Source organism: Chamaea fasciata, unplaced genomic scaffold (assembly GCF_029207755.1).
Source record: "Chamaea fasciata isolate MVZ Bird 193981 ecotype frontalis unplaced genomic scaffold, bChaFas1.0.hap1 SCAF_15, whole genome shotgun sequence".
In the NCBI taxonomy this organism is placed as follows: Eukaryota; Metazoa; Chordata; class Aves; order Passeriformes; family Sylviidae; genus Chamaea; species Chamaea fasciata.
In genome coordinates this window covers 7585262-7612163 of record NW_027094100.1, presented here as the reverse complement: position 1 = coordinate 7612163, position 26902 = coordinate 7585262, and the positions used below count along the sequence as shown (strand labels likewise).

General features: G+C 41.0%; 1 protein-coding gene across 9 annotated transcripts in view; it reads right to left on the bottom strand.

The window, feature by feature from the left end:
• The window catches only part of SMAD5 (SMAD family member 5), a 57962-nt gene that overhangs the window by 11015 nt on the left and 20045 nt on the right, over window positions 1–26902 (bottom strand). Inside the window, exons 1-3 of one of the 9 annotated variants that reach the window (XM_066197346.1) lie at window positions 19045–19182; window positions 8152–8247; window positions 513–1122 (exon numbers count right to left, since the gene is read on the bottom strand). In XM_066197346.1, the coding sequence (XP_066053443.1) occupies window positions 513–915 (403 nt within the window). In that variant the 5' untranslated portion in view covers window positions 916–1122; window positions 8152–8247; window positions 19045–19182. Of the gene's footprint in view, window positions 1–512; window positions 1123–8151; window positions 8248–10655; window positions 10836–19044; window positions 19183–26902 lie in introns of those variants that run through there. The other 8 variants (XM_066197345.1, XM_066197353.1, XM_066197348.1 and 5 more) reach the window with 8 other exon arrangements.

Sequence of the window (26902 nt, the reverse complement as noted above, 5' to 3'; positions counted from 1 at the left end):
CTCTAACTGATCATCTCTCTTGGTTCTATTCATCTCTGCTGTCTCCTAACTGGAAGTCATGCGGGGAACTCTACCACCCTAGAATTTTATTAATTTTATTTTTCGTCTCCTCAGTTTATGTCACACATTGATTAAACAGCAAGCCTCTGAAAGGCAGCCACCCATCTCCTTGCAAGGACTGAGATTTTGAAACAAGTTTCTCAAAGAAACTGAACCTGAAACAACACATCACTGCTTTCTATTTTATGATAAAGGAGAACTTTGCTACTATCTTAAAGGGCAGCAGGCTTAAGAGGTCTGTGGGAAAATGGCGATTTATCCCAAAGAAAACAGCCAGTACAAAACGGACCACACACCTCCCCAAAACCCCACCAGTAACCACTTTGAACATTCCTCTCCCAAACTGCCTCTTGTAATTGGCTGTACAGTACCGGAGGAGGAGGATGGAGTGAATAGTTCAGTGGTTACTGAAGATTCGGTTCAGTTTTTAGGACAGGAACTTCCCAACATACCTGGGCTCTCCACCCTCTTGTAGTGGTATGGATTGATGCAGACTTCCTTTTGCTTGGATCCAAAAGGAAATTCACAAATATCCAAAGGCTTCAGCTCGTGATGGCTCTGTAGGTCGGGCCAGCGCCACACACGGCAGTAAATGACGTGGGGAAGGCCCTTCCTGTGGGAAACCTGCAGCCGTCCATCCAGGGAGCGCGGGATTGTAACGCACTTGCTGGGCTGCCCTGGACTGCTCAAGGCTTTCTCCAGTTCTTCCATAGCACCCTTTTTCTTTTTCAGCTTTTTTACCAGAGCATCAACAGCTTTCTCTGCCCATTTTTCCTCTTCATCTCCTTGTTTCCAGCCCAACAGACGCTTTACAGCTGGGCTAGTAAAGGAGAACAAACTGGCCATTGACGTCATTTGACACAAGTCTTCAAAAAGTTTGTTGGGTTTTGTCTGTTGGGGTTTTTTTTATTTTTTTTATTTTTTTCCAAATAAATGTCAGTTCCAAAGCAGTTATTGCAACTGATGAGCGGTATTATTTCCTGGAAGATGACAAAGGAACATAGAGATGTCAGTGATGAAGTCTTCACATCAAAAACGATGCTCGAGTCCTCCAATTTAGTACTAATAAAAAGATAATTTAACAAGGAATTAGCAAACAAGTAAAGGTTGTGGCAAAACAAAAAGGCAGATATGAAAAGACTTCTTGTTTCAACCCCACCATTGCACCTGATTTTGTTTCAAAACAAATCCCAGTGTGATACTATGATCACACTCCAAAAAAGTTATCACTGCCCAAAGCTTGACTACTGATTAGTGGGACAAGGGACCATCAAGGGATGACAGGGACAGCACAGTTGCTGTTAATATTCTTTAAATGGATTACTTTCTCTCAGAAGACAGGCTTGAGGAATATCCTTTAAAACCAACAATATACCCCTGTCACAGTGCTGCATTAGAAGACTAAACTTGCTGTGAAGAAACGAGGAAGAGGCAGGGAGGAACCACCAGTCCCCAATGCTGCATGGAAATACTCAGCATCTCAAATGGATCTTTATTGCCAAAAAGGAAAAAAAAATCCTAAAGCATCTGCTTTTTCTAGAGCTCTAATTAGTTACCTTATGTTTCTGAGAGCATTAAAAGAAATTAGGAAGAAACAGTAGATGAAGAAAACAAAGCACAATTAAAAGAAAAACCCAATAAAAAACACAAGCCAAATCTTCTCCAGCCACCCAGAGAGGTGGTCAACCTTTTTTTAGCTGTAGCTAATTTTATGCTGCACTTCCTTATATCTTTTAAGGAGAGTATTTGAAGAGCTAGATATTTTTAGCCTTGGCAAAAAAAATTGTTTTCTTCTCCCCAGAAAAAAGAAGGGGGGAAAAGACATGGTGGAGTAAGCACTAGAAATGTGACCTTTACTACAAAGTGCCTCCGAAGGAGAGCAGCAGAACAACTGGCTCATGAATGGTGTTTTACCACTCACCAGCCCTAATGCAAATCCTCCCCCCAGCAATTTAAGGAGTACCGATGACAAGAGGAAATGATGTGCTGTGGCAACGAACTGATAAGAACTTGTAAAATCCCTTGTGAATACTAAATAAGCAAGTATAGACAATGAGCAGCTGGCAAAAAGCAAGAGCAGAGCTAAGAGAAAGGATGTCAATAACAAAAGATGCTTCCTCTCTTGCTACAGAGACTGCCAAACAACATTGTCTCTCCACTTTTGATAAACCACGGTGAATTAGAACACCTACCTAGCCCGAGACACCAAATCTACACATAAGAGAAAAGGGGGTGGGGGGGAGCAAAATGTTAAATACCTCTGTGCTGTTTCTTTTAGATTGCTACCTTTAATCAAGAAGATCTTTTTTCCTCCCATCTTTGATAAACCAGAAGTCATCTGATAAGGCTTTTTAAGTGTCTGGGCACATTTACAGGCTCACTCAGGCACTCCGACAGATACTTTCATATAACAGAACCGTGTACTAAGCACCATGAGCCAAAGCTACAGCAAACATCCCTAGGCAAGGCATTTATGTCCTGCATGTAACCATCCTGTATTTTTTATTACGGAGTTAGAGGGTGAGGAAAGCAGAGAACAAACCCAAGGACACTTGGTGTTCCTTTACAGGAAAAAAAATCCATTTATTTCATACAGTAGCTTAATCCCATTGGTGCTTTAATTATTCAGCTGTTTCAGTAATATGGAAAAAAAATGGAAGCAAAACAAACAGAAAACTGTTTGAAGGTCTTTCTTCCTAGAGCTCTCTTGAAAAAAACAAAATGGGAAAAAAAGAAACGAAGAGAATAGAAGTCTCCCACTGCTTCAGTAACTATCTAGAAGAAGGTATTGAGGAAAAAACTAAAGGAAAAAACTCAATAATTACCTATCACCTGTTTTCTTCAGAAATATCCCCATGTCTGCACTTTCAGAGTAATTTAGTTCCCTCGGATTGTTACACACGAGAACCTTTGCACCCTTCACAGTAACAGGAAATATATAAAGGGAGATGAACTTGGCCAGGAACTCAGACTGATTTTTTTCTTTTACTGAGGATAAAAGTTCACGGTTTCAAAACGTAAAAGCTGTTTATAGTTACAACTAACTTACTTTCAAGCCTTGCATACATTCAATAGCTGCAAGATCAGCAACTGCTCACACCCCTAGAAAAGGAAATGAACCCACCTAGAATCTCTGACCAGAAGACAATTAAAACGTTCTATTTTTGCTTTCAGCTGTGCTTTCAAAGAACCTTAAGCATCATCAAGGCAGAAGATGCACTGGAAATTCTTCTAGTTAAGTTGAGCTCAAAGGAGATCTTCAACATCCCCTGATCTATCCCATTACAGGATAATGGGATAAAAGAACTAGGATTCAATGCTATGATTATGTAAAATTTTGTTTTGTTTTACAGTATTTTGAACATAATGCATCAACCAGGAAAGATATTTTATTGGTTTTATATAATTTCAACATCACTTACCCACAAGTATGCTCATGGAATAAACAAGCTCACTAAAAGGAAACAAAGTTGGAGCAGTTCTACAGAGATGATATTTTGCAGTAACTAGTATTTGTAGGGCAAGTGTCAAGGGAATTATGATACATGACTGTCCTACAAACTATCATTTTAGAAATAATCTGCCTGCAGTAAGTAACACAATTAACTCTAAAAACTTGACATTTGTATGAGGGCCCATCAACAAAAGCAAAGCCTGATAAAACAAGTATTTCAGAGGCATCAGAACAGATTTTATCAAAATTGCTCCAACTTCTTCAAAAAAAGTTTCCACATACATGCTTGTAGCTCTAACCACTGAAAAATGAGATTGCTGAAGTTTAAAACCTTAATGCCATTCACTGTAACTCCATTCTGGCCACTTATGAGGCTTTCAAGACTTCAGCAGAAGTGTATTTGAACCTGTTCAAGAAAATCAAGGGCAAGAAAGAAAATGCAACAAAATACTAATAGGCTTTGAGAAGTACAAAATGACACTGAATTTATCCCAAAGCACACCTTCCAGAGGATCATTCTGGAAGGCAAAACACTGAAGGTTTACAGCTTTTGCCTTTTCTTAAGAAAACAAGGCAGAATTAAAAAGCCTCATGAATCATGAGCTGGCTTCATGAGCTATTTAAGGCCACAAAGCAGTAGGTTCAGGTATTTATGTAGAAACCAAACATTTCCATGTAGAAACTGCAATTCATGCAGGGTTTTTAGATTTCTGAATGTGTGGCATAAACTACATTTAGAACATTTACTTGCATTTGCTGTAATTTCAGCATCTAATTTGTGAAAGGTTTCTAAGCAATCCTGACATCTGCCAGGAACAGCTTTCCCCAGATCATCTGTACTTACAATCAATTTCTTCTGAGGCTTAAAAGCACAAGTTATGAGCTGCGACTGCTGCACCACAGAGCATCACTGAGCTTTGAACACACAAACAAATGCTTTAAAGAGTCACATTTTCATTCAGTGGTGCACAAATTACTCGTATTGCTGCACCTCTAGACACAGCTGGTAACAACTTTCATAGGGAAAAAAGCTTACTTAAATTTCCTTAAGAAGGAGAGGGTCTATTATGCATTACCTTCTTTTATTAAATAACTTTTCAGCTGAGCTACAAGAGAACATCAACTGAAAACCACACTATTACATTAAAAAAAGAACCCAGTTACAAACACTCTTTAAGGAGTGAGTGCAACGTATTACATGGAGTAGCATGGGGGACTTTTAAAGGGCAAGTATAAAAGGAAGTAATCGCTGTATCAAAATTAGACTTTAGGGCATGCATTATTTATACTTTTAAAGTTCTTGTTAATGACTACAGCAAATGGAAGGAAAGTAGTTGGGTGAACAGGTCCATTGTTTGAACCCCCTCCTTCCTACTTCATCCAGCCAGCCAGCTATAAACAAAGCTGGACAACAAAACTTACATTTCATTGATGCAGATGGGAGAACTCCACCGCCTTCCATCTGCCATCACAAATACTGAGCAACTTGACTTCCTTTTAGCAGTTCTTGCGAACTTTTCTTAGCCTACTACATTGGCAAGTTCAGTGGGTTCATCTGATGTCATACCAAGGAATCTCCTTCTGGCTAAAAGGACCTGAGCTAAAGTCACTGCAGAACAGAAAATCTGACAATACATATGGTGTACCTATTTCCATGAGATGCATTTTGTATGTAACGTGTTCCCTCATTGATCCCAAACTAATTTCCCACCTGCAAAATCTAGGTCTGAAGTACCATTAACCAAGCAAACCATCATCCCAAGCAGCAGGGCAGTGAATGATGCTTTCACAAGCACAAGAAGAAAATGGGTAAAACCATTTTAAAATGGGTAAAACCAATGACCCTCATCCCTTCCTACTGCCAGTACTAAGCCTGAGTTCAAATGTACAAGGACTATTCTCTTCCCCCTAATTTACTTGTTTGCAAATTCAGGGAGCCTCCTGCAGCATCATACCCTGTCTGAAACAAGGAACTTCACTGCTGATGATTAGAAGCTGTTTTGAGACTCAGCTCCATACAATAAACAAAGCACCACTTATAACCAGCAGCACAACTGGGAGTTCATTAGAGCTGCTGCAGATCTGCAGTTAAAGCTGTGCTGCACTCAGCTCTTGTGCTTAACTTTATTGCCCTTCAAACTCAGAAACGCTCAAGTGTTTTGACTCCATACACACATTAACATACAGTTTCACACAGAAAGCTCAGAACTGCAGTACATTACAGTGTGCTATGCTATATACACAGATCAATACTTTCTTTAAAACTACAACCTCACGCATCAGTTTCACCTGGTTTTATTAAAATCCTTCTTTCCTTAGAAATTTCCGGACAGGAACTGTGCAGGATTGTGCCGGGGTTTTATTCTCATTTTCCCAAGTCTACAGCTTACACTGCAGCCCAGCACACAGCCCCATGCAATGGCACATACTGAAGTCTTTTCTTGAGAACAAACACAGGAGTAATGTTTGCTCCACAGTTCTTCCATACACATCAAGCATAGAATAAATCTTAAGATGATACTGTGGTTAAAAAAACTTGTTCAATAAACCTGAAGGGCCTGCATCCTTCAAACCATTGCCAAAGCCTCTCCAGCAAAAAGATTTTTCTTACATTACCCTGTGCAACATCTCAGCCACAAAGAACACCACCAATGAAAAAACTTCTTTTCCCTCTTCTCCCCGTAAGATTAAGTAAAAGAGGAAAGAGATTTTATAAATTATAACAAAAAGGAACTTGTGGTATTTTCACCCCAACTGGGCTTGCAGTACAAATGTACATCCAGCTGACCAAAATCTATGGTAAGGGCTTTTACCCTAGCACTAGATATCTTGCTTCAAACATGCCTTGTAAGGCAATATAATCTAACTGATAATATTTGTAAACAAGAACAGAAAAGAACTGTCTGATGTCCTCAAAACTTTTACTAAGCGTGACTGCCCTCCAAACAGAAAAATCTACTGACAATTGCAGACAGGGCTTTCTCACACAATACTTTTGCTTTTAATTTCCACATCTGTACACCATCTAACATGGCTTAAAAAAAAAGCTGAAGCATTTAGCTCTGTCAGCTGAGTATTTAACCAGCACCCTCTTACAAGAAACCTAACGAACTCTGAGGCCAAGCACAAGCAGCAAGTAATACGATGTACATGGAAGATACAGCTCATCAGTGATGCTTCTGTTTCTTCTTAAAGTTTTCTCAAAAACTACTTTCCAAAAATAATATCAGTGATAATGATTTATACCACAAAAGAGGTCCAGGCAAAGAGATCACTAAGAGAGCACCACTGCACTTCCAAAGCACCCTCACTTCCTTCTGATATCAATAAAAGCTCAGAAAAATTATAATCATAGAACAGTTTTGAATTTGTTCTGCATCATGGCAAAACTTGAGTTTAACTCTCGTACAGGGGAAGGGAGAGGGAGGGAGAAAACACCAAAACATACCATGCCTAAAAAGTACTGTATTTCTTAAAGCATCCACATTTACAACAAAAAAATCCCATGGCCCTGGTCTCTGCAACTGCTCGAATTACTGAGCAAATAGCTTTTGTAGAAATTCTCAAAACTGTAAATTCCATCTTTGAACCAAGACCTGTCTCCCTTAAGTGTTTTGTCAGAATTGTACATTTTCTCACACTCCTGTTTCAGCTAACTGGCACTTCCCAGCAGAAGCTCTGTGCTGGAAAATGCCACCAACAACAGCACACAGCCCTGAAACTGCCTCCTGGTTTTAAGGTTATTTAAGATCTACTCTAACCAAAGCTGATAACTACAACTTAGAATCCATTTCTTAATTAAAATTCCAGAGAAAAGCACTGCTACATTTCACTAAACATGAAAACAAAGGCCTATGCCTCCATTGGTAGGTTGGTAGACATGGACAAGCAAATGGGTGATTAGGAATGACCTCAGTACTACACTTGGAGACAAAAATGGGAAAATAAAGGGCATCTTGTACTTTTCACAAACCCTAAAGCATGCTAAAAAATGAACAAGCTGGACAAAGCCTTCTAAAAAGTTAGATGTTCATGTGCAAGACCATTAAAGACGAAGTTTCTAAATACTTTGAGCTGGCAACAAAAAGTATAACCTGGAAAATGGGATACTCAAAAAGCTTTAAAAGAAGAAGAAAAATAAAGATGTATATGTGTGTGTGCGTACACACTTTCACTCCAACTAAATTGCATTAAGCCTGTGACAAGTTTACAAAAGCTACAGGATTGGAGGGAACACTGACAACAGTAATTCAGCAAGTTGTTTTTTTTTTTTTTTCCTCCCCTTGCACAGAATGAATGAATGGGGAAAGTATTCTAAATTTGTCAGTTTGTGACATGCACTGACCCAGAATTCAGAGACACTACTTCATAGCTGGTGTATCAGTGGCAGGGACTGTGACAAAGCTCCTCTGTCAGGGATGGCAGTGCTGGCAGGCTCAGCCTTGGTGTAGGTCAGTAGGGAGGCAGACTTGGCAGGCAGCGCCTGCCCCTTGCCAACCCAGGCTGGTCAAACACCCCAGTGCCAGCCCAGCTTCTCTACGTGCTCACAGGGCTAAAAAGGCTCCCAGAAAACACAGCAGGGACTTGCACTGTGACTAATGATAACGGCCAAAGTGTTAAATTACTGCTCAACTTGCTTTTAATGAGCTGCTTATCGTTAGCCATGAAGATATCTCAAGTGCACTCAGCTCACACGAGAACAAATCTTCTCATTCTGAACACCAGCTCCTTACCTGTTATTAAAAAAAAAAAAATCAGTAAAGATCTTTAAAGAAACATTAACAGATTAAAATAAAATTTGTTTCACCAAATCTAACGGAGGCATTTGAAGAAACTTGTGCTTTAATTAAAAAAAAAAAAACAAAAAACTCAAACATGAGTATAACAAACAAGGCCTTAACTGGAAGTATGGGAAGACACAGGGACCTGCACAGAATTGCCACAGGAGTATTTCTGCAGGTATGTAATTCCAATAAAAGACTTCCTAGCATTTTCCTTAGACATCTATAAAGAAAACAGAGAGGACAGTTTTCTGCAATTAGAAGTGTCCTCGAAACATTAAATATCACAACATAATTTGCAAAGAACATTCAAATAAACCCAAAAAGTTCTTTAATTGAGAATGAGCACTCCACCTTGGGTGACTTTTTTCCCCAGCTCAAATAATATTCTGTGATCATAAAAACTCTGCACAGATAACCCCCACTCCAGGTGCAAGATTAAAAATCTGACTTCCTAACGAGTACAAAATAGTCCAGGGTCAACAATTACAGTTCCATCAGAGGTTAAAACTACAAACCCCCAAAAAAAAAAAAACTAACAAAACCCACCCACCACAGCTGTACACAGTTGTGATCTTTCGTCATCAAGAGGAAGAAATGGAGAGGAAGCCTTTCTTCCTTCTTTTCCATTTCTCAGCCCCATCATGACTGTCCATCTGGGCTACCACTAGGAAAGCCCTCTTCAGAAAGAGAGAAAGTTCCTCTCTCAAATGTATGTCCTCCACACTTGAAAGGAAAAGAAAGGTTTGAAAAAGGTAGGTATCCCAATAAGCACATGGTTATTGGGGTTTTATTCTGCAGAAACAAGTGGCATTAGGCACTTAGCAGCAATTTCAAGGCCAAGTGAGCAAAATTTTAATATCAGAGGTAAGAGTAAACCACTATCAAACAGTAGGGATTAAGACATTAAATCCAACACAGACAGGGCACTCTCAAAAGTTACAACACACTAATTATGAAACGTCTTCAATTAAGTTATTTGCTGCTTCTATTAACTTCCACTACCACTAGCTGCCAACTTCATAAAGCATTACAGGTTTTGATGAGCACAGGCACATGACTGCAAGTGTCTGCACCTTTTTCTTTACTCCAGTCAAACTGTGACTCCTCAGAATACCAGGAGGATATTCTGTGCAGAATTTCTGTAACTGACACACACAATGAACTCTGCTCATTTCAGTTTTCAAGATTTTAAAGCCACCCATGGAAGGCTAATTATCTGAAATTAACGACGGAATGAAAACAAGCAAGAGATTTCATCTAAAACCATCATACACTGACAATCTAATTTCCCATGACAGACAAAACTTTGCTGATGCAAATTCTGACAGTTATTCCTTGGAGGTTTTGTTAAAGCAGCGAGACCAAGTGATTCACTGCATGGAATTTCCAAATCCCTACCTATTCTACCGAGACACTCAAGAACTACTCCTGAACCTACTGAATAAAACACTCAACACCACTGCTGAATCAGTTCTTCCCCTTCTCATTTTCCCGCGAAATATCACTCGATTACCTTAAGGTCACATAAGAAATCCCACAACTGGAACAGAGCACAGATCACTTGATTTCCAGTCTTGTGCTTTTAACCGCAAGAGCATATTTCCTCTATTAAACTCACAACCCGCAGAAGACAAAAACTGCCATTCTAAATCACCGAAGCTGTGCCAGGAGCTGTGCCATCTGTTGTCCAGCAGCTGTCAGGGCTGGGCGCAGGAGAGAAAGGCCAAGGTGGACAAGTGTGTGTTTCTGAGAGCTGTGTGTGTGAGAGAGCTGTGTGTGTATGAGAGAGCTGTGTGTGTGCGTGAGAGAGCTGTGTGTGTGAACTGCGTGTGTTCGTGTGAGTTTGTGTGTGTCTGTGAGAGTTGTGTGTGTCTGTGTGAGCTCACATCGCCTCCCGCCTCTCCACCAGCGCCTGCAAACGTGTTTGCTGCTCTTCCCTCGCTCGGGCCTGACTCCAGCTAAGAGACTCCTCGTCTCAAAAAAAAAAAGAAAAAACCCAACCAAAAAAACCCCACCTAAACAAAAAACCCGAAAAAACCCAAACAACAAAAAAACAAGAGACAACCCCCCCCAGTCTCTGGCGAGCACTGCGACGTTCGCCCCCGTGCCGGCACCACGCGTGTCCGGGCAGCCCCGCGGGCGGCCCCGCGCTCCCCTCTCCCGGCCGGGGCTGCTCCTTGCCCCGCAGGCCGCCCCCCATCCCCTCCCGCTCCGCCGGACCCCCCACGTCACCGCGGGCCCGCTCCAGGCCTCGGGCCCGTCTCCCCGACCGCCGCCCGGAACCCGACCCGCAGCGCCGCGACCCCGCGGCCCGCAACCCCCCGCCCGCACCATCCCGCCGGCCCGAGCAGACCCACCCGGCGCGGAGCAGGCGGCCTCCCCGGGGACGGGTGTGGGCGAGGCGCCGGCTGGGCCGCGGCCGCCGCTGCTGCTGCTGGCTGCGGCGAAACTTTGCCGGGGAGGCGGCGGGACGGGAGCGGCGGCGGCGGCGGCGGGGCCGGCGGGGCCAGCGCCGGGACCCGGATGTGCGCCAGGGGCGGGGCCGCGCGCGCGCCACGGCGGCGGCGGGAGGAAGCGGGAAAAGGGCCGAGCCCGGGCCGGGTGCCCTGTGGGAAGGGGCCCTGTGGGGAACTGGCCCCCGGTCGGCGAAAGGGAGAGAAAGAAACGCAAATGATAAATCAGGAAATAAAGTGTGCGCGGTTCGGCGCCCAGGAAGGGACGCAGCACGTACCGGAGGAATAGAAAAGGCCCCGGAGGTCCCGCTGCGGGGCCGAGGGCCGGCGCTCTCCCCCAGTACCGTGTGCTGCTGCCGGGCAGCGGCCGGCCCCGGCCCCGGGCACGGCGGCTGGTTGCACAGAGCCACAGCCTCACCTGGAGATCACTGAGCCCAGCCTAGAACCAACACCACCGCGTCAGCCAGACCACGGCACTGAGGGACACGTTCAGTCCTTCTTTAAACACTTTCAGGAACGGTGACTCCGCCGCTTCTCTGGGCAGCCCCTTCCAATGTCTGAGCACCGCGCCTGCGAAGAAATTCCTCCTGATGCCCGACCTGAACCTCGTGCAGCTTAAGAATGTGTCCTCTTCTCTTGCCACCTACTGCCCAGGAGCAGAGCCCTGGCTACAACCTCCTTTCAGAGAGCTGTAAGATTGGGATGGTTTCCCCTGAGCCTCATCTCTTGTGTTATCCACAATTTGTTGGGGCAGGTCTGAGTAAGTCACTAAAATACCCAGTAAAGCTTCAGGAAAACGTGTCAGCGTTGTTAGGAACGGCTCTAGAAAGGATTGCACAGATGAAGATTTGCCTACTGTGTATAAAGGCACTAAGGGACAGACTCTTACTTGTCCTCATCGTGTGACATGGAGGTGAGCACTGTTGCCTCAAAGCTGCTTTTGGACTGCACAGAAGAAAATTTCAGAGAGATACTGGGCCAAAAACACGCCCAGCGTGCCACAGCAATGTCTGACCTTGGTTAAGCACACTGCAGGCACAAGGGTTTCTTGTCATTTTTAACAGAGTGAATTATTAGATATGAGGGTACATTAAAGAAGAATTGGGTTCCATGCCATGACTTGATGTAAGAAGGTTTTCATTTTTTAAATTGCTCTCAATACACAACTGACTTGTGGAACTCCGAGCACCTCAATTTCCACTGAAGCTACAGAATGTGCTTTCTTCCACTGAAATCAGTTATAAAAATAAGTTGTCTCTGCAGAAGCCTCTCATGGCAGGGAAGGCCTGGCCAGGTCTTGTTTGCCTTACAAGAGATGGGGTGCTGTAAACCAATGCTTGCAAGGCTGACCCACACTCAGCGCTGCTCTTCAGGACCAGGTGGAACCACTCACCACAAACTATTGTTGAGGTCTGAACTGCGACGGCTTTGAAAAATTTAACTTTACATGGGCAACAGGAAGATCCACAATTAGAGGAAAGTATTTCACACTTCAGCTCACAAAGTGATTTTAAGAGGAAACTTTTCCTACAGGACAATTACTTCATAACCCAAAGGCTGCTTTCCTTAGAGGAGGCTGATCGTGGCCAGCTTCAGACACACTACTGAACTAAGCTAAATCCTAGTCTGATAACTACAGAAATTCCTACAGAAGAGTTTATTCCTCTGGTCAAAAAAAAATTGTGTAGGAACAGATCTATGGGGCAAACCCATCATTTGTACATAAATTTGTGTCTCTGTTGTAGAACATGTAACTACAGTTAAGAAATCTAGCATGTCAATTATATCTGGCACGCCAATTGTATCTGGCATGGCAACTGAATCTCACTATCGGATTCCTTTTGGAAAAAGCAAAGTATGTAAATGTAATGAAAAGTGATCCCATATACATATAAAAATACATATATAATGAAGCTAAAAATAAGCCACATGAAACTCTGTATTTTATTTGTGTAACTTATAGGCAAAACATCTACCAAACAGAAAAAAAATTCAAGAAAAAAAAAATGTAAAGTTGATAGAAATAGGGAAAAAATATCGAATGAGCAGAGCTGAAATTTCAATTTCAAGTATATTTGAGCTTTAAAGAAATTTTCTTCTGGTTCAAAACTACATGGCTCTTGATTATTTTGGATGTAAACAGAAGTTCTTAAGAAGTCAATTAATAGCCCAACAGGATATCTCTACTAAAGTTCATGGCAGCAGTGAAGGAGCAAGGCTTTGGTGTAATTTAGTCCCAGAACAGAGCTAACCTTTGGGGACTCCTCTGTATCTCTGCACCAGCAATTGTTCTGCTTTGGCCAGGCAGTCCAAAATACGGGACCGAAAAACAAAACCCAACAATAACTGTTGGCCTTTTTCCAAATCTTTTGTGTAACTTAATTAATAAACCGAGTGACAAACAACAAATTGGCAGCAGGCATTTTAGGTGTTGTTCATGTGCCAACCATCGTGTGTCTAGAAAACAAAATGTTCTCCTCTCCGGAGGAGTTACAAAACAGTTGTATACTGCTGGGTGAATCTACATCACAGAGCTCCCATGCGCTTCCTGCTGCGGAGGTTTCAGAGTTCCAGTGATGAGGAAAGCTGAAGGTGTGCATACAAGAGTATGGGAGGACAAGGGAAAACGCCAAGATTTCCAAAATTAGGTTCTCCTAAAAATTCTTGATTTAAAACTACAGGCAATTGAGACATGTCTGCTTGCGGCACACCCTTCTCAGAAAATAGGGATTTTTTAAGCACAGTGCAGAGGCTATTTTGGAGTGTGCCAGCAAGGAATATGATAATTGGTCTGAAAAGTAAGTTTCCTTTTTTTTCCCCCATGTTGGCATAGACTAATGTTGAATGGGCAAACCCCAAATGTCTGAAGTCAAATTATCTCTTTGCAGTCAATGGGACCGATGAAATACAAAATAAATGACATTGGCTATCTGATGATTCAGATGTGTGCCCCTAAGGCCACAGGAAAATTGACATCATTTTCACCACTGCCTTTTCATACATGGTCTCCATCATCTGGATCTCTAGTACCACATTCCAGTGAGTCCACTCTAATAACATGTCAAGTTCAATTAAAGGACAACATGGAGACTCAAAACACCCTGAACACATTTTCCAGAAATCATGTGATTTCACAAATTCCTGAATTTCACAACTCATGGAACCATCGATCCTATTTTGTCACTGTCAAGCCCAGATTTTCCAGCACACATACATGCAACTGTGTTCATCCAAGGAAAAACAACTGGCTACAACATTCCCCCTTGAATGTTTTGATTATTAAATTGTTAGATTCTGCAGAGACAACTTTGGGGTCTGCCTTGTAAAGTCAGCCGAAGTACTAGTACCTGTCTGATTCCTCTGTGCACGGGCTAATGGCAATGAGGGTGGAAAAACACCTTCCCATAAAGCTGAGTTACTGTAGGTGTTTATGTCAGAGTGAGAGATAACCTCAAAATCTGATCAAAGTACAAAACAGCCAACAGAAGAACTACCTACAGCTCTCAGGCCTTCCATGGCTGAGAAGTGTGAAGTTCAAGAACTATCTTTAATTCCATTGTTTTCATTTTACTCTCCAGATTTTGAATACAATTCCTATATTTCTTAATGAAGTTTTTATTTGGTTAGAAGTGAATTAGTATGAAAATCAAATAGATTGCTTGAATTATATATTTGTTTGAATTATATAAGGAAATAGTCTTGAAAAACAGTTGCTTTATTACAAAACTTTGGCCTTCCTGTAACTTCTTAAATGGCTGTATTGTTCAATTTCATTCTCTATCAACTTTCCAAATCGTTGGGGGAAGAAGGTGGAATGTTGTTTAAAGGAGAAAAATAAATATATGTAAACACTTGCCATGTCTCTACCCACATTAAGCATTTGCAACGCCACTTTATGTTAAATAAATCCTCTAGTGTGAAAGATATAGGGTTGGATATTTAAACCACATCTAGCTTAAAAACAGAATTGGGGGAAATGGATAGGATAGCTCAAGAAACTTCCACTCTCACAGCTGTCAGCTGAGAAGAAATGGGGGAAGGGGGAAATGCTGAGAAAGGAATTTATTTTTTTTTTTTTTTTGGCAGTGAAGAGAGGAACATGCCATCCCTGTTTGAAAAGTTTCAGGGTGGGAAAGGCTAAGGAGGGGCTAACATACTACACATACCTTTATGTATATTTTTGAGGCAGAAAACCAGTGTTGTGTTTAAGCAGAGTTCAGCAAGCAGAGAGGGAGGTGACATTCGCTTTGGCCATTTGGTTCTCTTAAATAAGCCCACAACTGACAGCAGGCTGAGAACAGCAGGCACAGGAGGTGCTAAGAGGCTGCCTCCCAAGAAGACAATACAAATGCTTCGTACCTTGCATCACATATGTAAGAAAATGGAAATAACCTTTAGTATCTGGAGGAAAGATACTAAAGTGTTTATCTAGAAGGCTCTCAGAGGTGTAGGCTCCTGCGAAGTTACACTCATTGGCTCACAGCCTTTGAATCCCCAGAGCTGATTCTCAAATTAAGTACCCTGTTATTGTTACAGCCAGGCTTCTGGGTACCTTGCATGGTAACTCACACAGAGAAAGAGAGAGAAGAATTAGTTGTGTTTCCTGAAGCTACAGATAGAAGACATTAACATGAAATTGTAGACCAGGGGAGAGAGGGAAGGCAAGCCAAAATTATTCTTCCCAGCCAGTTTAAATCTGCAAACTTTTCCTAGACAGGAAGAAGAAATGGGATGAGACATGTAGCTGAATAATGCTATGGAACATCTATGGGGATGTTAGAAACAAAGACACAATTATGTAAAAGTTTGGTAAGTTCACCTTCACTCCACAGAATAAAATTGTGAATATACTGGGAAGAGTATATCCAGTTCAACAGATCTGAGAGTCACTTAGGATGCAAAACAGAACACATAATTCAAGAAAAAAAAGTCTGAAAAACATGTTAAAAAGGCAACATCCTAAGAAAGGAAAAAGGACACTGCAGGAAGAGTAGGATGTGTATGAAGGAATGAATAAGAGCATTTGGTTGAGAACTATCACAAAGTCCACATCAGAGTGGGAACCACCATCCATTGACACCTGTGGATACAGTCCAGTCAGGGCAGAGTACTCCTAAATCAAATCTTCTTATCGGAATGGGGTGAAAACCTTCTCAGAGAAATGGAAAAAATGTCCCAACTAATGAACACAATATAGTGCTCTCAGAGCGGAAATTATAAAGAAGATAGTTTTAAACACCTTGATTCCTTTGAATACTCCTCTGGTGTTGTTTTTCTGGACCATCCCCAGCTTGCCCTCACCATCACATCAGCAGTTCAGAAACATGCAGTGCTCTCATTCTTCTTCATCTGTAATTTTCAACTATTCCCAGAATATGACCTCGCATTACAAGAACACTTTCTGCAGTCTGACACCTGCTACTAAGCTCAGAAAAAAGTTGGCCCTTGCTTCCTCAAAGCTGTCTGCAACAACCAGACCAGTTTCCTATGGACAACGGAGAAGATGGACCATGGAATTGGGGTAGAATATATAGTATAGAAACAGGATGAATCTGGCATCACAGTGAACTCCTTGCATGTACCATAACCCTGTGATCACTGTGAGCTTTTTTCTTTGATGAAAACAGCTTCAAATTAGCCACAAACAAAATTGCATCTTCCTTTCCTAAAGGTTTACTCCCTTCCCTCCATTTGTTTTCCATCCCATATGATAAATAAACATGGAGATTTCTGGAGGAATTCTGCCATGTTATCTCCTGCATGCTCCCAGTGTTTCCTAGGGTTTTTCAGTGCCCAGCCCAAGCACTGCCTTCCAAGCATGGCTCCTTTTGGTGGTCCCTGGCATTTGGGTGGGACACACACTCACTTCAGGACAGTGAGGAGATCTGACACGCAGCCTCACACTCAACACAATCACCAGCTGACACAGTCATGAGCTGTGTCATCCATTTCTTGCAGCACCAGAAGGAACCAGCATCCACAATAACTCTGCACTGAAAACTTGCATTTGTGGCTCCATGGCCAAAACCACAGGAGAACTATTTTTAGCACAACAGAGCTCTAAATAGTGGAAGCACTGAAAATTTAGCTCACATCATGGGCCGAATTCTTCTCCTGGTTACACCCACTCTATGGAGAAGCTTGAGTATAGTAAACAGAGACACTCTGAAACAGAAATTATTTTTTTTTTAGAAGTGGAGTTCTGATTATGAGCAAAAAAAGTGTTTAAACTTTAAATGAAGAAGGGTATGCATCCTCCAGCTTTCCTCTGGAAATAAATGAAAGGAGAAAGGAACGGTTTGAAATAGAAGCTCTCCATTCCAGTAACTGTATCTGTTATGATAAAGGTAATTCTTCCCACTGTCTATGTAGGAACCATACCCAGAGCTGACATCTCTCCATTCATTACACAGCCACTTTTGGCCTAGACCAGTGAAAAGAACACTGAGTTTATCTGTATCTGCAGAGAAAGCGACACAGATGAGTGTAACCTATGAGTAACAAATCAGGTTTTAATAGCTAGGCCTACCCTTAATTACTCACAAGCCAACTTTCTAACAGCCGTTTTATCACCTCAGGATTTCCCAACACAGAACAATTAGTGATGGCAGTGCAGAGCACTCAGGCTTTCTCATGTACAAACTGACAGGACCTGACTTTCTCCTTCTGGGTGTAATTCCAACGGAGTCACCAAGTTACAGAGTGCTGAGCCTTTATAACTTGCATTTAAATTTTGTGGCACACTTAGGGACACAATTTTCTTTTGCCAGCCTCATGACCAAATAGTTGGGTTTAATAATTTCCTTTACCATATCAAGATCTGCATATACAAGCATAATAATGTCTATTGTAAATTAAAGTGCTTTTGGGCATAGTGTAGTACAGGTTTTGGACAGTGTGTTGCAAGCTATTTGCTTTCTCTTACCAAAATTTCTACCAGATTTTCTTTACCTATTTCTGGGGGGATTTTTTGTGTGGTATTTTTATTTTGGTTTGGTTTTTTGTTTCGTTTTGGTTTCTTGGGGGTTTTTTTGGGGGGTTTTTTTGTGTGTTTTTTTTTTTTTTTTTTTTTGTGTTTTTGTTTGTTTGTTTGTTTTGGTGTTTTGTTAGGAGAAGAGGGAACTGGATCATCTTCTAAACGCAAAAGTTTTTGGAAAAGCCAGTAAGAGGAGAAAATTATAAAACAGTACTATAGTAATGACAATGTTATTTCTCACTATCTTATTGTTGATGAGTCTTCTTGCACTCTTCAAGCACTGCCCTATGACATATGTTTTAAAAGGAAGTACAGGAAGGAAAATCAAAAAGCAAACAACACATTTTCAATTTGGTTACATTTTTTCCTACTCTGAAACAAATTAGTATTGTTGTCGTCTAAATACCGTCATATGTAACACTGTAAAGGGCAAAAAATAAATTCATAAATGCTCCAGCTGCTTAGCTGGGCTCCGTGTAAGGCACTGCCACTAAAATAGTTCACAACTGTAATTACAATTCGCCACATCTTGGGAATGACATTTAGGATTCTCGAGGTGCTTTTAGATAATTTTTAGACTCTGCGTAAAAGTTCAGCTGTCACAAAGTCAGTTTTATTTTGTAACAGATTTTATCCTTTGGAATGTTATGTTTGGAGTGAGCTAAAGATATGGAAAAATACATGCAATATAGTTTGCTTACCCGACTGAAATTTAACTCCTAAAACAAAGCTGAAACTTTTTTTTTTCCCCCTTGATGTTCATATTCCAGCCTGTGCTTGTCCACAGTTATTTAGATTTGGAAGTGGGGGCGATGGGGGGGCAGAAGAAAAATCCCTCCTGCACTATTCCGACTCCATTAGTGGAGTCAACGAGAATTCCTGCTCTCCCTCCAGTTAATTAAATAAATATTTAACATTGCGGGATGTAATTGGAATCCCAAAAGTTAACAATAGCCTCAGCTATCGGTGTCGCTATCTCAGGGGTTCTGTTTTCACAGGGGTATATTTAGAGCTCGGCCACATCGCCCACTTGCATTACGAATAGTACAATCCCCTCTCGTAAAAAAAAAAAAAAAAAAAAAAAAAAAAAAAAAGCCAATTAAAAAAACCCAAGAAAAACCAGGAAGCTCGGTAAAATCTGGAAACTTTTATAAAGTGACGCCATCTCCGCGGATCTCCTTCCCTGCTGCACAACGTACTTCAAAGCCTAACAAACGCAGCGGGGCCGGCAGGCTCGCGTAAAAAAACCAAACCCAAACAAAAAACCCAACAACAACAACCAAAAAGAGAAGCAGTAAGGAACGAACGGGGCATTACCTTCCAGCAATTAGTGCAGCTCCATTTTGTCACCCTGTATTTTGTCACTGTCTCCCTCCCAAGGGATGCCTGTTCCCCCGTGTCCCGGGGGAGGAGCCCTGCGGAGGGTCCCGGAGCGGGGACGGGGCGGTGACACCCCCGAGCTGCCGGCGGAGGATCCGCATCTCCCCGCTTTAGAAACTTTCTGCAAAACTCGTGTGTCGGGTCTATTTTTGCTTCCTTCTTTCATCCTGTAATATCGCCCTTCGCTCCCATGCAACGCAGCCATGTTTTGTGCTGTGCCTTTCCTGCAATCCCTGGATTTTGCCGGTGTAAATCCTGGCTTTGCCCGGAGCACGCTGATCCCTTTCGGTGATTAATTTATGTAGTTTGCAAAACGGGAACTACAATCACGGCGTATTGATTCTTTGCATTAAGTCTCTCTGCACATAAAGAATAGGCACAATCTGAGTTTTTGACGGATATAAATGTGTATATGCATGTATAATACATATGTATACACATATTTAAGGTGTTCACATGCTGTGTCTATGCTCGCATCAACACACATCTCAAAATTAGGAAGTTTAATTAGGATAATGGTGCTTTTCATGTAAAAATTACAAAGTGTGAATGATCTTTATACCAAGCCTATGTTTGCATTTTACTACTCTCTGTGTGTAACCAAGATGGCAGAAACGGAGAGTAACATTTATAAATGAAAATACAGGTCTGCAAAAAATTGTTCTCTGTGTATCTACTGAGATAAACACAATAAAAACTGATAAGTCTTGTTGACAACGGAGCTCACAGAGGTTCCAAAGTCCAGTTAACAGGAACAATTTAACAGCTGCACCCCTTAGAATAACCACTTAAAACAGAAAATCAAATTTATGTAATTAGATGCTTGCAGAATCAAAACATTTATTATTAAAATAATGAAATTATTATGATTATAGCTAATCATTAACCCTTGCTCTCCGCAAAGATGACTAGAGCTGTGCATGAATGACCAGCTCAACCCTCTCAGACCTCAATTTGGGAGAAACTTAGTGTCTCCCTCACACTGCAAGCTTGAGTTCCCTTGCCAGAACATCAGTGTTCTGACAAGATTTGAGCCAGCAGTGGAAGGGAAGGTTAAGACCCTCTGTGAGGTGTTGGCTTGTCAAAGGAAACTCAGACTTTGCAGATTACTGCTGGTTTTCTTTGAAGCACTCAGCCAGAGTATGAGGAAGATCATATTCTTCTTGATGTATTCAACCTGGATTTCTAAAAGGCTCTTGGCAAGGTCTCCCACTTGTTTTAGGGAAGATTATCTGTCAGGGAAGAGGAGGTAATGGTCTCCTGAGAGTTATAACCACTCAAAAGAAAGGCAGCAAAGACTGGCAGCTTCTGGTTCCTTTTCACAGCCAAGGAAGTGGAATTTCGCAGGGAAAGTGCCCATTGGTGCTGCTCAGTGTGCCACTGGGTGAGCTGGAAAAGGCACTTAGATGAACTGTGGATAACACAGTCATGTACCAAAGTGAAGATGAGGGCCTGGTGTGAAGAACTGAAGGACGAGTTTCCCATACTGAGTGGGAAATGAAAGGCAGATGAAATCCAGTCTAGATATAAATGCAAAACAGCACACACGGGGGTGAAGTAACATTCAAGATTACATGATCTAACATCATCCAATAGCTGTGTTTTGTAATAGTTCAGTGCAGATATTGGATGAATTTTTGATCACCAAGGAGTGCACTGAACATCGGGAATTGCTACAAAGGCAATAGCAAACAAAGCACAGATGGATTCCATGCTGGGAATTCCTGGTGCACCTGCATCACAGATTCCAGACAGAGGGCCAGTTCTCCATCTCAAGGAAGGAACACTACATCTGGTAGAGGTACAGACCAGCCAAAAGGAGTGATGTGAAGATCAGATGGGTCCCATGCAGAGCATGCCTAAATACTCTCTTCCATCTGGAAAAGAAACAGCTGTAAATGGATATTAAAGACATCTTCACAAAACCCAAATTGAAAAGGTGAAAGAAAAGCCTTTGTCTTCAAGTTCTGGAGGAAGAAAGCTGAGCTGCAGGCTTTTGAGGACAAAAAGGTAGTACACTCAAAGTACAATAACAAGTTCAAATTTCTGCCACCAAACATTGTGGATACTAAAAGTTTACAAAAATGAAAACTGGTGACAGAGCAAATTCACAAAAGAAAAGCCCATTAAAGGTCAATATATATACAAGACACTGGTCTCTGCCTCTGGAAGTCCTGTGGTTGTAAATTGGTGGGTGAGGATTCCATGCCATCATGTTTTCTCAGCACTTGCATTTTTCCTCTGGGCATCCCTGTTGTGGCTGTTGGACAGGACACTGAGCTAGCCAGGCCTTTGATCCTGCCTGCAAGGGTCATACTCCTGCTCTTCACAAGCCGTCAGAACTGTATTTCATTCTGGAGCTCATGTCTCACTGCAGTCATATTTTATTGTCTATAATATCACAAATTCTGGTCTGAATTTTTCTAAATTGTGTGATACCCCAGTCCTACCTCTCCACGGTTCTACAAATATTTTATTTCTACATAAATTACACGTATAAAGACATCCGTAAATAGGAATAAAAGTCTTCTATTCAAATACTGTGAAACTGTTTTTGTTGATGTACCACTCTGGCTTTCTCAATAGCCTCAGAAGCAAAGATTCCAGAAAGTCAGTAATAAGTTTACACTCTGAGTTTTGAGTTTACAACTCAAAAATGCATCAATTATTCTAATCTATATTAAGAAACTATTATTAAGAATTCCACATTAAAGGAAATTTAAATAGAAGCCTCAAATTAGTGAAGCTTCAGCATGGTAGAGCATGACTATGTGAGCTCATGGCCCAGTGCAGATACCAAGTGAGCGAACCCTGTTGCATCTTTTCATCCACATTTTTGTATCACTATGTACAACAATGAAAGTTATGTTTTGAAACAGGCATCTGGTCTCTTCCAGTGATACCAAGGCTGTGTAATAATGGGAAACTTCCCTTCATGCCAAACAAAGAAAAAAAAAAAAGGCTTTTTTGCATTTTCTGTGAAGAGAAAATGGTACCAGGCAGAACAGTCATTTGGCATTTGAAAAGTTTTGTTTGATGGAAAAAAAAATTCTTTTGAAACAGTAATGCTAGTGAGGAACATCTAATGGAAAAGCAGCTTCCAAACTTGAGTTTTGACAATGATGAGATGGGATTGCAGCTGAACTACTCCACTTGTCCATTCTCCTCCTTCTCTAAAGTAAATACAATGTATTTCATGAGGTACTTTAACAAATTTATATAGAGCAGTGGAAGAGATGTAGGCGAGAGATTATTTGGTCCAACTCAAAAGGATGGCAACACACTTGAGGAATATTTGATTATTGCACTTTCTAAGAGGAAAGCATTTACATTGCTGTTGGAAATTTGAAGAAAATTAGGTTCAGCTAGAAAATGCCAAATGTCCAAAATCAGTCAGATATATCAGTGGCAATTTCAGGGCTCCAGCTTTTAGTTCAACCCTCACTTTTGATTTCAAAGACTGCTCTGACGCAGAGGATCTTGGGTGTATAAACACAGAGCAGTTATAGTTGGTCTGCAGTTCCCACTACCCCTAAATTCTGACATTCTGGGGTCTTGTAGAGCAAGGAGGTTTTTCCATTCTAGATTGCCAAAGAGCTGTTTCTGCAAAAGCCACACAATTCAACTTGAATTAAGCTCTTTCCTGCCTTTCTTATACATAACCCATCACACCCAGATTTTAATATATGTGTTCTTGTTTCAAACCTACTCTTCTAATTTATTGTACGAGCGATGTCTTGATTTTCATGCTGTTGAACAGATTTCTTGGAAAATTCTGGTTTTAGTGCCAAGTATTATTAGTGGGATAGTTGGTACTGCTGATAGAAGGCTATAAACTTTAGTCTTAGGAAAATACTGATTAGTGCTTACATTTAAGCATAAGAATAATCTCCCATTTATTCAGTGAAGTATTTATGGCTGTGCTTTACTTTAAGCACATGTTTAAATTCAATTAACTTCATTTTAATAATGGACTTAAGTGCTTTGCTCTCTCAGGATAATAAGACCATTGGCATTTCATTTGGCTGGCTGAGCTTGTTTTTAAGTAAATTTTGTACTCTCAAGCACAAACTGACAAACATGCAAATAAGAGTTACCTTTTTGCCTCAAGACCAAAAATGATAAACCAAGTAGTTTTCCAGTCCATGAGGGGAAACACCTAGGCAAGGAATAGATTTTCATTTCCCTGATACTATCATATTAATTGTCTGGAAGTGAAACACTGCCTTGCAAGGAGGCTTTGTGCCATCTTTGATCTCCTTCTGTACTTGGGCAAGGAGAGACATAGGTGTTGTTTTCCATTGAAATGAAAAACGTTTGTTTGCTTGTTTTCTAGACAAAAGCAAATGTCTTTGAGACACTATGGGCCATAGCTCTACTTGATATAAATTGGCACGTCTCTTTCATTCCAGGGGAATTACACTAATTTTACACCTCAGAGTACATCTCAGAGACTTTCCACGTCATGTATAAACTTGAATAGAGAGATTCTGTATCATGAGGTGAGATCATAATATGCAAGTGTTTCACAGACATAAAACTTCGAGGTCTGGGAATGCTTGACAGTAGCTAGTAAATACAGTATGGTCTAGTCATTAAGTGGGACCAATTGTTTATAAGCAGAATAAACCAGTTGGTAGGCAGAGCCAAAAAGCAGTTTTCTTTACCATGGCACTCCTAATTAACAGCTTTTCCCCACTGAAGCAATAAAATGAAAAATTATGGTTTTATTAAGTCTTATGTGGCTCAAAAAAAGCTCTTTCAAATGTCATTAACACTTGATTTGTTCACCAGAGAAGTAACCATTTTAAAAAGAAGTAAAAGAATAATTGAAAAATTTGGGCATAAACCAGCTTACAGAACTGGCAAAGCTCTTTCTGATGCAAATTGTGAACTGGCCTGAAACAATGCCAATTTTACCACCATTCGATGTTAAAGGAAATAAATTGTGTTATGTTGTCATAGTTACTTCAATTAATGTGAAATAAAAGACTTTCAGTATTTTCGAATGCTGCTAGTATTTATGGAACCAGACCAAAAGCAACCCCAGCAAAATTGGAATTTCTGGTTTTCATACAATTACTTCTATGAAAAATATCAGCAAAGGCTTCAGTATGAAAAAATACCTTGAACACACGTAGCACACCTCCATTTTTATATTGTGAACATTACTGCGATTATTTTCACGTACAGAAAAACGTATTCCTGGCTGAAGAACAACAATACTGCACAGGTATTGGGAGAACATCAGACAGGAAACTTGGTACCTTCAAAACCAAAAGTTTTGAGTGATTCACAGCCGGTTCAGAGCAGCTCACCTCTGCAAGAACTGGCAGGTGGCTGTGGGTGCTACCAGCACCTGAGCTGCCACACACACTTGGGCATATCCATCGTGCAGCCCAGTGAGATGGTTCAGCCCGGAGAGGTGGAAGGAGAGTGGGCTTTCCCTCCTCCAGACCCGTATTGCTGCAGGAAGTTCATATGCATGAGAATGGAGTGAGACTTTGAGAAGTTGGCATGAGCACTTAGGGGTTTTCTCTCAAATTACACTATTGGTGCTGCTGGTGGCTCAAAAGTTTACAGACAGCATAATGCTAAGTAGGATGGCTTTCCCATGTCCTGCCCTTCATCTGACTGATAAACATCTTTTTCTAAGTTGAAGAAATACTGGGTTTGGTTTGAAGGGGTCCCTCTGGCTGACTGCTCCCCATTGCCTGCCTTTTGTCCTTTCCACTTACTTTCACAGGCTTTGCAAAATTTGCATATAAGCCCTGAGGATATTGTTTAGTCCTTTCTTCTAAAAGGTAAAAAGTTGGAGGACAGAATGATTTCAGGCTGTTCAGATTCCTGACATGGAAAACCCCATGGTTAGCCAAAAGTAATCCTGTTATTTCCACCAGTTTTACAACACTATAACCATCACTTCCTATTGGGTGGTTTTGAAGCTACATCAATGCGAAGGGAGAACAAAGTTAAACCATCCCATCTTCTGAGTACAGAAGGGCTTTGGAACCTCCATAAAACTTCACTTCCTTGTTGTAAATGATAATAATTCAGGACAATTCTTCATGGGTTCTTTGCATTTAAACATCAAATGACACACAAGGCTTCAGAAGCACTCACAATCTGTGCTGCGAATCAGAGGAAAAGAAAGCAGTAAGAGTTAATAACTTCTTTGGAGCAAATCATAATTTACAGCTGGTTCACCATTAATGTGTACCTGAGCAACCACTCTGAGTTCATAAAGTTCAGTGGATTCAGTAAATTTAAATGAATTATTGTATATTAAAGGCCAAGTCATATGTGTTTTTATGCAGGCAAAAGCTTCGCTGTTTCTTCCTGAATAGGGCCTGATTAACAACAGCAGAATTCAGCTCTATGTTAATGCACCATTTAGTGCCCCACTTTTACACACTGCAATGCTGCATCTGTGCCCATTTCATGTTCTCATCTAAGTTAAAAGCCAAAAAGAATAGATTGAAAAGGTGCATTACTAGTATTTCACACATAGTCTTGCTCATAAGCTGAATGGCTTTTTTAGTAACAAAAAAATGGCCTCCTTTCCTGACTGGAGGCCTTTTCTAAATCTGAATCTGGCTTTTAAAATTCTTTATGGTAGCAGAGAGAAAAACCCCATAGTCTACATTGATGTTGTGCTTACAGATTGTCCTCCTTGCATGGGGCACAAAGAGCTGCCTGGTCCATGCGTGGTTCTGCGGGGAATCATCCATTTTTATCACTTTCAGTTATTGTTTCCTTCCCTTGCCACAAATATTTCCCACAGTGCCACTGTTTTCCCTTGGCCTCCTTACTCACCCAAGCTAATACTTAGGGGCACACTGGGCATTTTGTTATGCTTTTTTTTGCCTTTTTTTTTTTTTTAAATGTTCTGGTAAGCATGAAAACACTCAGTAGGGTTTCCATTATGTTTTAGCACTTGTGTTGAAGGGTGAAATAACTTCACGGCCTGTCAGAGGAGTGATGCATCATGAATAGTTCCTTCCTTTATTCTACATATTTTTATTTAAACATTCTTAGCCATGTTTTGTAACAAGCTGCTTTCACTGTAATAGACTGTCCAGAGGAGGAGGATCTGTTTTAACTTTCAAATGACCATGAAAGATTAGAGAGAAGCAATAAACAAGAACATCTCTGTTAAGTTATCAAACTTTTTGCAGGGATCTGAGGCTGGAGATCCAAATGTTAGCAAAGAATTTTTACCTTTGTTCAAGGTTTTGCTACCCTTGTTTTCAAAAATTTTCATTGTTTTCACCTGGGCATTGATTTCTTCTCAAACTGTGACAATTGTTATCTCTTTTGTAATTTCTTTGAAGGCTGAATGTGTCAAAATTTAGATGGAGAGAACAATGGGCAAACCAGTGTCAAAACCTCATTGGGTACCCTTTTACTGAAAATCTTCAAATTTTTGTCACGAAATTCTGTTTCCAACACAAGAAAATGTCAGCTTTGACATTTTTACTCTGTTGCAAGAATTCCATCTCATTACCACATCAAGCTAAACAACTGCACCAAGCCTTTTATTAATGGACATCTCTGATGAGTGAAATACCCAAACCTCCTTTTAGGATATCAATCGTGTGAAGGTCATTTAGCCTTTGCGGGTGGCCCTGCCTGGAAGAGATTGTGACACAGTCAAGAATGGATCATCAGGGAGAAGAGGAAAGGGCATTTTCCTCCCCTCAGAGCTTTTCACAGTGCAGTTCAAGCTTGAAGTCACTGAGTATTTCTGACTCTATCTCACCTCTTTAAAACAAGTATATCATCCACAGAAGGG